Consider the following 14,891-nt stretch of genomic DNA (forward strand, 5'->3'; position numbering starts at 1 on the left):
ATAGGTGATAAAGAGATGGAGTTCAATAATTGTCTTTTTTATTCTTTTATTCTTTTTCCTTCCTCCTGTATGTTCATGTTTTGTTTCATAAATTCCACAGATGAGTGAAATCACATGGTATTTGTCTCTCTCTGACTGACTTATTTCACTTAGCACAATAGTGATGAATCACTAATTCTACTTCTGGAAGCAATATCGCACTGTATGCTAACTAATTAGAATTTGAATAAAAAGTTTGAAAAGAAAAATAAAGAAAAAAATAAATGTTAAGATTTAAAGACAAGGTTTTAGTACAAAGTATCTTCACTTTGAGAATAATGCATTAATATTCATTTGTTAAAAATACATTTGAAAATAACCTTTGAGTATATTAGAGCCAGTGTGCACAATATAAATAGCAATTACTTAAGATGAAATTGGTATTATTTAAAAATGTTCCATATTGAATCTCTTGAAAGGAGGTGGGACAATATTACAAGTAAAGAAAGAAAATATTGCAACAGACCGCTTATATAGATTGAATCTGCATTTATAGCATCACCAAAGCTACACTATATTCATTTGAAGAATAATAACTGATAATCAATGATATACATTCTGTGAAGAAAAATGGCATAGGAAGGAGATTCTAGATTATAAATGTATTATTACTTATCATGCAACTATTTTACCCCACTCAATCAGTTATTCAGGTTAAAACTCTTTTCAGAAGGAACAGCAAATTGTATGCCCAAAGTCATAAGGTATACATTATATCTTAAGGTAATCATCTTTGTTAGGTAATACCTCCTTGTTTTAAAGAAATAATTTAAGTGGAAAATCCATCTGTAGCAAATATTTATTACATGGAAAGCAGGTTAAACATATGTAAGAAAGTGCAGCATGACTAAAGGCTATTAGTTTTCTTTTCTCTCTTTTTTTTTTTTTCATTGAATTTCATTGGATTTTTTTTTTCATTGAATTGGTGACTGGGAATATATTTTCTAAAATAGAAGTGGGGAAGCATTCAGCCAGAGTCAAAGTTGATATCAGAAATCTATAATCTACTCCAAATTATATTACCCTCGATTCTGAAGACAAAATTAAAATTAGAATTTTATTTCTATCGTATCACATAGAAAAACAATTTTAATAGGAAAAATTAAAACTGTTTTTCAGTGTAACAAATTTAGATCAGGTGCATTTTAACTGTAAGAAGTTAAATCACCATCTTGATTAACTGAATCATTTTCTTAAGACTCAAAGTTAGCCAGGTATTACCAGATAGCCTTTATGCAAATGGAAACAATATGGAAAAATAATTTTCCCAAAGTCCAAAACTCTGGCATCCATGTTTATCTTCAAGAATAATACAAGATAAAACCATAATTGTAACTGAAGTACTTAAACCTGCTCCTACTGTACCTGGGAGCTTTAGGAAACTGTAATATAAACTGAAAGGGCTTTTAAATTTAGGATATATTTATTAAGGATTATTTCATATATTTCCAGGTGGGCAAAACTAAAACTAGAGACCAGTTCTCACAACCATCTAGGCAACATTACAGCCAAAAGGGGATGGCACCAAGGGAAGAAAGAGCAACGAGTCTGTCTTCATCTATCTCATAGTTTTGCCATCCGAGACCAGTTATCTCTGTTGCTACTCTTCCTACGACAACTCTACTCAATGAAAAATGTTCTTTGAATCCGACCCCAACTAACTTGCATGTTTTCAACACAAAACATTACATTTAAAAATATAAACAGAGCCAGTAAAAAAAAAAAATACTTGACTATTTATGCAGTAAGAATTAGGTAATAATTTTAAAATGCTTCTAATTTAGTAATGAAGAAATTAGTTGAATAGTTGACCATATCGGATTAATTATAACCAAAATTGTAGACTGTGTTTAGCAGATATACACATGAAAATACTACATTCTGGGAAGCCCAGGTGGCTCAGCAGTTTAGTGCCGCCTTCAGCCCAGGGAGTGATCCTGGAGACCCGGGATCGAGTCCCACGTCGGGCTCCCTGCATGGAGCCTGCTTCTCCCTCTCTCTCTCTCTTTCTCTCTCATGAGTAAATAAATAAAATCTTTAAAAAAGAGAAAGAAAATACTACATTCTAATCCTATCGCACTTCTTTTATCTGAGGGTTAAATCTTTTACTTCAAATAAATAAACGCAATATGTGATATGTCAAAACTCTTTGAAACCAAACAACAGAATCGCTTTTACAATTAGGACAAGTCTTCTGATATCATTTAGTTAATAACTAGAAATTTCAGGAAATACCTGCATTTTTTCATTGTATAGTATTTATGGAATGAAATTTAATTTGTATCCCTCAAAATTGGTAAATAACTATTTTTTAAAATTAAGACCAGTGTCAATTTTCTTAAAAATTCTATTAAGAAATGAGCATGAATATTCTTTCATAAATAAGAATTTAAAGAATCATTTTGACATTTTCATAATAAGAAACAGAAGATATTTTAGATGAAATCATTTTCATGAAAAAAAAAGAAGCTATACATATGAGCCCAGATGTTATGGCACATGCCAAGTATTTTGAAAAGTGCCAAAGATGGGTTATATTATTTCAATGAAAATGCAACTCCAAGTATGACAAAATGAATGATTATTTCTTTTGTAATTTGAAAAATTCCTTTTTACTGTTTGAATCCATTATATCAACCAATCTTCTTTTTCAGGAATGAGTGTTATTAGAGACACTTAGTCTAGTCAGACTTACATAGGAGTAGATCCTGACTTACTTTCTAATGACAAAACTTTGATGAAATTACTGAAATTCTTTAAACTTCAGCTGTCTCAGCTTAAAAATGTGGATAATAATACTATCATCAGAGGTGATTGTGTTGATTAAAGGAACTAATCTAGGGATCCCTGGGTGGCTCAGAGGTTGAGCGTCTGCCCTCAGCTCAGGGCATGATCCTGAAGTCCCGGGATCAAGTCCCACATCGGATTCCTGTGAGCAGCCTGCTTCTCCCTCTGCCTATGTCTCTGCCTCTCTCTGTGTGTCTCTCATGAATGAATACAATCTTAAAAAAAAAAAAAAAAAAGAAAAAGAAAAAGGTAAATAACCTATGTCCAGGACTCAGCACAATACCTGGCAACAAAAAAATGTGGTGTCTCAAAATCACATCATCACTAATATTTAAGTACTAGAGTGGATTGGCTGGGATTCATATAACTATGTGTAAAATACTTAGTACTATTAGACGTACTTAAAATATTATCCAATATCATCAAAGTCTTTACTTCTTGCTGGGTCAAACTGTATATCACTACATTCCTCACCTTTTCTCCAACACCACCGACTGAACCAATGGATCCTGGGGGTCCTTGTGGTCCCTACAGTGTAGAAAAAACAATATAGTTATCCTCATTCTTGTAACAAATAACAAATTCATAAACATATATGGTAGTTCTCAAAGAGGGAGAAGCATACGCAAGAATATTCCAAGTCATTTGAAGGATGGGACAAAATGATGTCCGTTATTGTCAAATTTACTGGATAGCAAATAATTTAATTACATTAAATTGATTTTCAAATTCACCAGAATTTCAAAGATACGCCAGAAAACTTTCCAACTCTAATCATGTTGGTTGATATGCAGAAGATAATTTCAAAATCCTTGCCCATTGCATAGGGAAGAATAGAGGGTGATTCTGTAAATTTTTGATGTGGATCAAAGTATGACTCTGGTTAAGAGTTAGGTGATCCATGCAGAAAACAGTATGAACCCTCGTTTAACCTGTATATTACTTAAGGAGAATTAAAATGCAAAAGCTCGGTACGCCTGGATGGCTCAGCGGTTGAGCATCTCCCTTCCACCCAGGGCGTGATCCTGGAGACCCAGGATCGAGTCCCGCATCGGGCTCCCTGCATGGAGCCTGCTTCTCCCTCTGCCTCTCTGTCTCTGTGTCTCTCATGAATAAATAAATAAGTCTTAAAAAAACAAAACAAAACCTAAAAGCTCTTTTTACATCTATTCCTAGTCTATTTTACCCCATTCTGGCCTGAGCTAATTAAAAGCAGGCATAACAAGAGCAATTGAAAACAAGAATAAACGACTTTTTCATTGTGAAAAGTTGAGATCAGAGGAGAGATGACATCACATTCTGTACATTTGCTAATGGTAACAGTAAGATAAATGTGGCATTACATTTCAAATCCTGTAATATTGTAGCAGTGGGTCGATTATTAAGCATGGGGAAGACTGTCTTTACACAATTGAGCGGAAACATCTTACATGGTAAGAGGTGCACATACTATCTTGCATATAATTCTCTAATATATCTTATATTGAATGTGAACTATGAACCTCTTTTATATGTGAGGTGACCAGTTCCCTATAAAGCCTATTTATTTTCCTATAAAATGAAATGTAGTGAGTAGATGATTTTTGAGCTCTTGTCCACTTAAACATTTAGCAATAGTGCAATTATCTTCATAGTGTCTTATATACCATCTGTCATTAAATAATACTGACATTTATACAACTTCAAAATAATTAACATATATTTCACAGTTCTTACATCAGCTCCATTGGGACCTTGAGGACCTCTTGGGCCTGGAGGACCAGGTGGACCCTGTAAGAGATGAATATGAAGGTTTATGAGGACCAAACACACTATATTTCTGACATCTTCATTTTGCAATCAAGAAAATGAAACAAAGTTTCATGCTGTAAAATCATAACTAGTGAACCATAGCAGGGTTATAAGTCATTGTTGATGGATATAGTATCATGTTAGTAAATGAGTCTCTACACAAAGCTAGGAGGAAATTAGGACTGCGGGCAAACAATTTGATTAAAAATTAGAAAATCAGGCTATTGCTACTATCTGGTACAATGAATTCATAATACAACAGAAATATGTTATACTAGAATATGCTAGAATGTTGGTTTAAAAAGGAACACAAAGTTGGAACAAGAAATGGTGCTTGATTAGATTTAGAATTTATTAATTCTATAAAAGTATTTTTTATTTGTATATTCTGTTTGTGTGTGTGTGTGTGTGTCAGCTCGTATGTTCTACATGTTAGAACAGAAATAAGATTAACTATTTAGTTGTCTTCCTAAAAGAGATGTTCTTTCTCCGGTTGTTCACTAAAAAGACCTCAGGGTACTCCTTACAAAATACTGATGTCTGGAACCCCTTACCTCAAGGTTGTGATTAAATTAGTCTGTAGTGAATACCAGGGCATTAGAATTACTTTTAAAAGTCACAGTTTATTCTAATATCATTGTTGAAAACTTCCTTACTAATAGCTATTATTATTAGTAATGTCAGAGAGAAATCTATTAATGATTGAAGGAACCTTAGCAATCACATCTAGAAAGGAGCTATGTACCCGATGCTGCTCAGAGTATTAGTTGAGTCAGCAATGTTTATTATGTTCCCTGTTTTTTAAGTTTGCTGTGATGTAAAGAATATTTCCTTATTTGAAGAAAATAAAATCTAAAATGCAAGTGTAAAAATTTCAAAACATGTATTCTGAAGGAAGTAAGAGATGGGGGCAATGTTTATTGAAAGGAAGGAGTGATTAGTAAATTTACTCATTACATTTCATTACAGATTTCAGTTACCTTGGATAATTGTTTCCTTATCCAAAGTAATGCTCAAGGAACAAATATGTGTATTTCAAAGTTTTAGTGAACTCTTAGATTCATACTTAAGAGCAGAAAGCCAGAATCAATAAGTGCAAATTATCTTGTCATATCCTTCTAATTCAGATAGAATTCCTTATTAAATTAGGAATTTGTTACAAAGTATAGTTTTGTGCTAACTTTTGCTAATTATCCAAATCATAGGTGACTATTTCCTCCTCTTTACCTGGTGCACTTCAAAGTCGGGAGCTAAAAACTAATAAAAACCTGAAGTTTGGCAGTTTATATAGACAAAAATAGTACATATACTTAGAAACAAATCAGTAATGCCGCATGTGCATATACCATTACTGCAAAGTGAAAAAGGGAACAGAAAGAGAGGTATTTGCTGAGAGTGACTCCAATGGTCACAGACACAGGTTGGGTGGGAAAAGGGGGAGGCAGCCATCTGAAAAATCATGGCCTTCAGGACTACTTTGTTCATATTACTAGATCTGAAGAAAGATATTAGTAATAGGAAAATTCACAATAACCATAATATCCTAAAAGATACAAACTTACCATGGGACCAACATCCCCATTTTCACCTTTTTCACCAGGCGGGCCTGGCAGTCCCTAAGAAAACATAATAGGAAGACAGGAAAAGTCACTATGTATTTAAAAGGAAACTTTTGGCCAATTTCTAATATAAAATCAAAATTAGATATAATGCCAACAGGAACATGAAATTAAGATTTAGAAACTGTCACCTGTCGAAATACATACAATGCAAGTTTTAACTGCATATAATAAAATTTCATACCTACGTTTTCAAATAAAATTTATGCTTTGTATAATATTATACTGTTTGATTTTAGTTACACAAACTAAAACCATAATTTAATCTGGGAATTCATGAACACTTAATCATTTGCTTCATCTTTTATGAGAAGTATATAGGACTGCCATTGCAAAGATTTTTCTGAAAAATCCTGTCTCAAATGATTTTAGGACACCCTATTAAAGTGAGGTTTTCATAGTTATGTACCAATTTGACAAAACTCTTTTGAAAATAAGCATTCCAGGGGCGCCTGGGTGGTGCAGTTGGTTGGGCGACGGACTCTTGATTTCTACTCAGGTCATGATTGCACAGTCCTGGGATCAAGCCTCATATAGGGCTCCCTGCTCAGTGGGGAGTCTACTTCTCTCTCTGCCTCTGCCCCTCCCCCTGCTCGTGAGCACAAGCGTGCTCTTTCTTTTCAAATAAATAATCTAGTATAAGTTTATCTGTGAAATATGCTTAAAATAGGTATAATAATTATTGGACAGAAATAGTAAAAGTGGCAATAGGTTTTAATATGGTAAAATTATGGATCGTTTAATATTTTTAATGTTTTTAGTATTATTACCATCATTTATTTACACCTTATACACCCTATACATACTTTATTTTAAATATGTGTATAGTAGTATTTCAGACACAATTTTTTAAGAAATAAAAATACACAGCACAAAAGCTATAAATCTGTGCTGGTATTTTAGTAAAATTATTGATTTGGCACTACACTGCAGTGGCTGCAAATTATTTGACCGTGACCCAAAGTAATAAATATATATCACTTATTACTCCCTAATGTGCACATGCAAAATAGCTGAAAGATGAGTTTCAAAAAATAATGTCCTTAATGCACAGATGATGATCTTTGATATTTTTACCTTGTCCTGTTATATTTCACTTTTTTAAAACCCTGGTAATAACCCACTAAACTATTTTTATGACCTCCTAATTCCACATGATTCTGTTTGCAGAGAGGCTACTTATTGAGTATATCTGTAAACATTTTTTAACATGGCATTTATTTATATAAAAATAAATGACAAAGTCTTAATTACTAATTTATAATGGACAACATCCATGAAAATTTCATTTCCTTGTTCTCAAATGTCACTTGGATGTCTAGGAAAATAATCAGTTGCATGTACATCCCAAACGGTTAATATTATTTGATAGTAGCTTCTAGAATTACTAGGGAAGTTCCTGGGATGACATAGCCAGGTAGTATTTTAGATTTTAGCTTGCCTAAAAACTAGCTGGGAAAGATTGCTAAAATTTTAGATTCCAAGATGTGCAACCTTGGAGATTATAATTCACTGATAGAGCACACAAACTCAAATTCTTGAACAGGCAAGTAGATTTTAACATTTAATATTTCATTTTAAATCCATGTTGTTAAGTAGCACGCATTGCAACTTAAACAAAAGTAAATTCTTATAAACACCATATAAAATAATAATCACCTTCCTTATTTTTTTTGGTCCACATTTCTACCTCATTTTAGCATAGAGTGAATCTGATTTGGAATCCTCTAATTGAATAGTATATAAATAATAGCGTTCATAGTTTTCTTTTATTTCTGTAGCAAGCACAGCTCTGTATTACCAGCTTCTTTTTTGTGCATGAGTATTCCTAATATTAGCTCAATAGGGACCTCCCAATAAAAAACACTGAAATATTTATTTCTTTCTGATGAAATCTGGTTATAGCATAAGTTGATTAAGACAGAATGTTCTTATCATTAAAATTAATAGAGACATAATGAGTCAAATTCTTTTGTTGCTGGAAACTAAATGTGCTAAATAGTACTACAGTGTTAATCAGTTTTCATATCCCCCAACTTTCTTCTAAGGAATAATTAATGCATGGAGATATTCTGTTTAAAGGTCTGTCAACTTAAAATCATTGGTCATTTAAGTGATAAAATTTAAAAAAATGAATTTACGCCAAGAACTATTGTTCTATATGTCTCCTTCATATGCAGATAAATTGTAAACCCCAAGTTGAAAAATCAAGTCACTTAACCAGAATATTAGATTATTATTATTTATGTATTATAATTGCTAATATCTATTCTGCTATGAAGACTCAATTAAAGGATGCAGATGCAATTGTGAACATGTTAATTACATTAGCATCTTTTCAGATTCCTGATTTAAAGAGGTAGCTGTGGGGAAATATAATCAATTTTGCAGTGAACTAATTTCTTGAGTCACCCTCATCAAAGAGCACATTTCTTACATTGTGGAAATGAAGGTAATTTTTCATTTAATATTTTATAAATATAAGCTACAAAGCATCTTCTTTAATCATGAAGAACTAAACTCCTAAATTACAACCTTATAGAATCAGAGTAATCAGTTAAATGAGAAAGAAGAAAATGAATGGTAACATATCCACTAGCAATCTAATTTTGAATGCCTTGTTGTTTTCAAATAAGTGTGTTTCTCACACATTTTGATATTTTGTACTCAAGATTGCTCATTTATTTTTGTCTAATAAACATAAAGGAAGTAAAAACATAAATATGAACATGAAGTTTTTGCATTTCCCAAGTCTAAGAAGAATCATTTTAGCATTAAAAGCAGAAAATTATAAAATAAAAGCATATTCATTGGATGTCTAGGAAAATAGCCAGTTGTATGTACTTCTCAAATGGTTAATACCATCTGATAGTTGTTTCTAGAATCTACTATCCAATGAGTGTTATGACAATAATAACTATTAAAATAAAATTAATTATATTATTTAAAATATAATCTGTGTGATTATGTACATAAGTTATTTGATATTAAAAATCAGTATTCAGTGACTTTACTTATGAAAATAAAGGTAAAAAATTAACTTTATATAAATTCAACTTTTATTTACTTTTTTACAACTTCACAAATTGTTAAGGACAGTGAACTAGATGATTTAATTTAACCATTTCTAATTGCTAATGTGGCATAACTCATATCCCTATGTTACCCAAATATCACTACAAACAAAATTTTATAATTTTCTGGAGGATCACTAGGTAGGTGTAGAATAAGCATGTGAAAGAAGAGAGCCATATGTTTTCAAAGTTTGTAGGAAGCCGTAAACATCACAATGAAGAGAATGGAAGAACAACTCAGAACAGGAGATGTCTACTATGCAAAGAGTTACCTAAGAGTCTAGTCATAAGATATATTTGAATGAAACTTTGAGTGATTTACAAATCCCTATCTCTTGTCCTGGATATGCCTCACAAAATGCAAATTATAATTTAAAAGAAGTTATTTTAAGTGATCAATCTATTGTTAATTATTTACCTATTGTTGCTTAACATCTGCTCTTGGCAATGCTGTTGGTGATTGGGACTGGCAGTTTGCTCTTTCTCAAAATGCTTTTAAATTTTCTTAGGCATCTGAAGTATCAATTTTCTCACTTATGAAACCTGCAAGAGCATCCATCCAACCTCTCACTTTTAATGATCAGTCTTCAAAAGGGTTGTCGTTCATTTTTAAGCAAAAGGAGAATGACAAAAGGAGGCATAACACCTAAGGTGGGGCTAACATTTAAGTAAGTCAGTTACTATGGCTAAACATTGTATCCAGATTCCTACATAGAAGGAAGGGAGGCTACTTGGCTTGACATCCACCAGAACACCTGGTGTGAGAAGAGGGTGGACATGATAGAGTGCACGATGTGGAGAGCATCTTACCTGAAGACCTATGGGACCAGGAGGTCCTGGGAAACCTCTGGCACCCTCATCACCTTTTTGTCCAAACATGCCCTGCTGACCTCTGGGACCTGGCTCGCCATCACCTCCCTGGAACAGAGCAAGGAAAATGATCATAAACTGGAAAAATCAGGATTCTGATACAGGTCATAAAAATATAGCCATTTCTAATTTAATCAGAGCTGGCCTATTTATAAGTAACACATAATCTTTAAGATTAAATCTTAAAATTTAATTGAATCGTTTAGGATTAAACTTCCATTATCTGCTACAAATACACCATTGTTTGTTTTACAGCCTTTGTTTCTGGAGTATGACTGAGTTTGATTTTCTCATGTATGCCAAGTAAAGTAAAAGCTGCCTAACCAGGGGAAAACAATGTTCAGAATTTACTACAAATTAAGTACTTTCAACTGTTTTTTTTTTTTTTTTCAAATGAAGTCACAACATCTTTTGTTTATAAAGATCAGCTTAGCCATATTAGATCATTTAAATTTGATTCAACATTAAACGTACGGACTCATCATGACACAAAATCAACTGGTTATGTGACAGTTCATAAATTTCATCAGGGAACCGTGAGGACATAAATTTGCTGAACAAAGAGGAATACTTACAGCAATTCCAGGGGCGCCAACAGGACCCTGAAGACCTGGGGGACCAGGAGGACCCTGCCGTGAGATAAAAATCAGTAATTTTGAAACTGAAGCCTGAAGAGTCTCAGCTATAATAGCACAGAAGGTTTCGTTGATCATAATCTATTATGCGTCTCTACACTTCTATGGAAAAGAAAAGAAGCCTTTTGCATTCAGTGCAGCCAACCGTTATTTGTTTTACTTCTTGAGACTCAGACTTGCATATTTGCAATCAGCTTTAAATTGGTAGTTATTGAAAGCACTCTCATTTGTAATGTTGTGGATATTTAAAAGTGGATTTTTATGCTAAGGCATTGAAGTTTCACATTTGAAATTTTTCAAAATGCCAGATTCCTTTAATGGGATATGCATGAGTCAGAAAGAGCACTTACAAGATTTGTCTATACATTATCTTCTAAATGAATATTGGGATTGGGGGATTCTGTACAGACAGAATGTGGTAATATATACAAATCTAAATTTCCTTCATGTGAAATACATGCAAACTTAGTTTATGTATATCAGAACTCCTTATTTTGAGCAGTAGATCTCGATAAGTCTTACATGCATAAACATTTCTTCTTAACGGTCTTTTTTTTTTTTAACATAAATAACTGTTCAGTCACTATAAAAGACCTGAGCACTAAAGAAAAAGTCATTGTTTGTGGCAGTAACTGCCACATGCTGGGAAGAGTATTTAAAGCAAAGGTTCTGAAAGCACAGTTCATAGACCATCGGGGTACCTGAGACACTGTCAGATTTCCACCAGGTCAAAATCCTTTCATAACCACACACGACATTATTTCTCTTTAAATTACAGGGATATTTGAACTAATGATGCAAAAGTGATGGAGCTTTTAGGTTGGAATGATTGCATAACTTAATACGTAATGTCAAAAAGGGGTTTAATTAGAATTGACTGAATCCCAACTGAATATCTGCCAAAGAGGTAATATAGTAGCATATAATAAGTAGGTAATGCTATGGAGAAATACCCATGGTTAATAGCAAAAAAAAAAAAAAAAAAAAAAAAAGTTGAATGAGCAATGCTCCTCAGTAAGAACTAGGAAGCTTACATTTTCTCCTTTGTCACCCTTGCTGCCCTTCTGTCCGGGTTCACCGATTTCACCCTGCGTTGGAAAGATTTAAGTTAAAGTTTATGTCTAACATGTCATGCCCGCCATTGCAATTGTCATCACTATCATCCCATTATCAAATTTTACTTTAATATAATTGTATGCTAGTGTTTAATGTCACTGTTTAAACTGTAAAATCCTGGGTTTTCTGCTTCTCTCTTTCTAGCGTTGACTAATAGACAACCAAAAGTCAATTGAACTTTGAGGAATATTGAAACTAGATTTTTAATTCACAAAATCAATTTTGTCTGAAATATCATCACTGTAAACTGATAATGGAAGTACATTGTTTCATTCAAAAATATAATTATGCATTAATAAAAAATTACTTAATTTTTTCTCCTGGTTTTCCAAATGCTAAAATGTTACACATTATCAGATTACTGGTTCACAAATTGTGTTATGTATGGCATTTCATAAGAATATTAGAAGACACATTAAATTCATACACTTAACAGGGCAGCCCGGGTGGCTCAGCGGTTTAGCGCTGCCTTCAGCCCAGAGCGTGATCCTGGAGATCCGGGATCGAGTCCCACATCAGGCTCCCTGCATTGAGCCTACTTCTCTCTCTGCCTGTGTTTCTGCCTCTCTCTCTCTGTGTTTTTAATAAATCAATAAAATCTTTAAAAAAAATCCTACACTTAACAGCTCTACATTCAGAATCAAGAGCTTAGAATCTTTACTTAGAATCTTGGGCAATAGAGAAGTACAGGATTATCAGATAGGTAAGGGACCCGTTCTTAAGTCTTCCTTTGCTGTATCCAAGATACTTGAAGTATATACAAGCAATTATTTAAATTAGTTTCACATTTATTTCAGAAACTATATATTTGAAAATAAACACACAATTTTGGCATCTGCTATTTTCCCCCCTACTATTGTGTTTGTGTTCCCTTTTTTGGTTTATATCCCACATACTATTTGTGGATAGGCAATATTACTCAAACTAAATTAAAACTTTGGAGCACATGGAACATGTATGAAACTTCGAAAAAGCTATCTTAAGATATGGTATCTAATCTTAAGAAAACTTCAATCTAGGATTCTTGATTAAAAAATTAAACTTTCACAAGAGGTACTAACATGAATAGAAAATACTAACCTTGTCTCCATCTTCTCCAGGGGAGCCCGCAGGCCCAGCAGGCCCTGGGAGACCCACAGGACCTTGGACTCCATCTCTCCCTGCAGGGCCTTGGGGACCTTTTTCTCCCTGTATTGAAAATCCAGCAGACCATTACTTCACTGTAAGAAATCTATAAGGTAGCTGTTTATTATGAATTTTATGTGCAGCTGCAATAGTCATACTCTGGATTCCATATTTGATAGCAAGAAACTATTTAGTGTTATTAAGGAAAAAAAATGTGCTCAAGTAGCAAATGATGGCACAAAAGATCCCCACATTCTTTCTTGACTGCAAATACCATCCTTGTTAACAATTTATAAATCTCAGGCTATGGTCCATTAAAGTAATTAATACTCATCTTAGAATCTTTCCTTCAAACACACATTTTCTAATCAAGAATTATACATTGACAAATCAGATGCTAAATGTTTACGAAAATTCACTGAGCTTTGATTCTTCTTTGGTGGAGTTACTGAAATAGCTGTGCACTGACTATAAAGCCAAAAAAAAAAATCATAAAGTGCATTTGCTCATATACTCAATTTTAAAATAGGCTTTATGTGTCAACTTTTTCTCTTTTTAACAAATGTGTCATGGATTTTCCTAGATTTTTATATTTTAATTCATTGTTGCTTTGACGGATTCAAAATGACAAGGCCATTAGTTTTCTTTGTTTATTTTTTGAGAGTGGCATTATTTCCCCGTTTTTAAATTTACCTCTATCATGTAATTTAAGAAAATAGTGCCTTGATAATGACATTATTTTCCATTGAAAGTTCTTTCAGAGTTTAAAATAAATTATATCCTAAAAGTCAAGATTTCATCAGTTTTGCATAAGATACATATACCTGATTGCTCTCAGTGACTCTCATTTCTCTTATTATAGGGTTTGAGAATCCACAAGTCATTAGCTCCCACCTTTGTGTTACCTGCTCCTCCCCTCTCCCCGCACCACTTCCTGTCCCTTCACAATGACTAAATTTTATCTGTCTTATCTCCCGAATATATTTACTTCACTTTATCTCTACCACTAACACCTTATCTCCAAATACTGGTAGCCTTCTTTTGAATGATGCAAATAACCTTTTTCCTTTCTCACCTCTATTCTTACCTCCAAACTATTCCCCATGCTGTAACCAGAGAAACAATCAGATCATCTTACCAACATTCTTCAGTCAATTTACTTGTCTACTATCCCTAACATAAAGACCAAGCAGTTAGTGTGGCCTACAATCACTGGCCTCCTCCTACATGCCCAACAGCATCTAGCCTGCCTTGTACTTGCTCTCTACATTCCAATCCCTCTAGACCTTTTTTTCAGTTAAACTTGATTCCATACCCCTCTTGTTACCTGGCCTGAATATGCCTAGGAGGACCCTTCACCAGATAATTCCTCTTCATCTTTTACATTCCACCACTGGCATCCTGTCTAAGGAAAAGACCTGACTCCAGCTCAGTTCCCTCTGTTACAAGCTGACATTTCTTTCCTATTACTAACCAGGGTTTGTAATTATACACGTACTTAGGGATTCTTTGCTTATTATCTAATGACCCCGTCAGACAATAAATCTTATGAGGGCAGAAACTATGTGTGTTTTTACATTCCACTGCATCCCTTTGGCCTGTGGCCCAGAGTAGCCAGTTAGGGAATATTTGTTGAGTTAATTACTTAATGACAACAAAAATAAGAAAATATCTATAAAGCAAAGTTAACTTGTAAACTCTAATTTATTAATTTCCTAGATTCCATATGCTCTTTCTTCCAAAACCATGTCTTAATTATCATTTAAGACATACCTCTGATGTCAGCTTGGGGATCTTTTATTTCCTTTAAGTCAAATATCTCAAACCTATTTATA

General features: G+C 33.4%; 1 protein-coding gene across 4 annotated transcripts in view; it reads right to left on the bottom strand.

Annotated features, from left to right (window-relative positions):
• COL11A1 (collagen type XI alpha 1 chain) overlaps positions 1-14,891 on the bottom strand; it is a 196,770-nt gene that overhangs the window by 33,893 nt on the left and 147,986 nt on the right. For all 4 annotated transcript variants that reach the window (XM_077905647.1, XM_077905645.1, XM_077905646.1 and 1 more), the window contains 7 exons: positions 13,012-13,119; positions 11,850-11,903; positions 10,756-10,809; positions 10,121-10,228; positions 6,180-6,233; positions 4,543-4,596; positions 3,301-3,354 (listed from right to left, as the gene is read on the bottom strand). In XM_077905647.1, the coding sequence (XP_077761773.1) occupies positions 3,301-3,354; positions 4,543-4,596; positions 6,180-6,233; positions 10,121-10,228; positions 10,756-10,809; positions 11,850-11,903; positions 13,012-13,119 (486 nt within the window). The remainder of the gene's footprint in view (positions 1-3,300; positions 3,355-4,542; positions 4,597-6,179; positions 6,234-10,120; positions 10,229-10,755; positions 10,810-11,849; positions 11,904-13,011; positions 13,120-14,891) is intronic.

The sequence above is a fragment of the Canis aureus genome, chromosome 8 (assembly GCF_053574225.1).
Source record: "Canis aureus isolate CA01 chromosome 8, VMU_Caureus_v.1.0, whole genome shotgun sequence".
Lineage (NCBI taxonomy): Eukaryota > Metazoa > Chordata > Mammalia > Carnivora > Canidae > Canis > Canis aureus.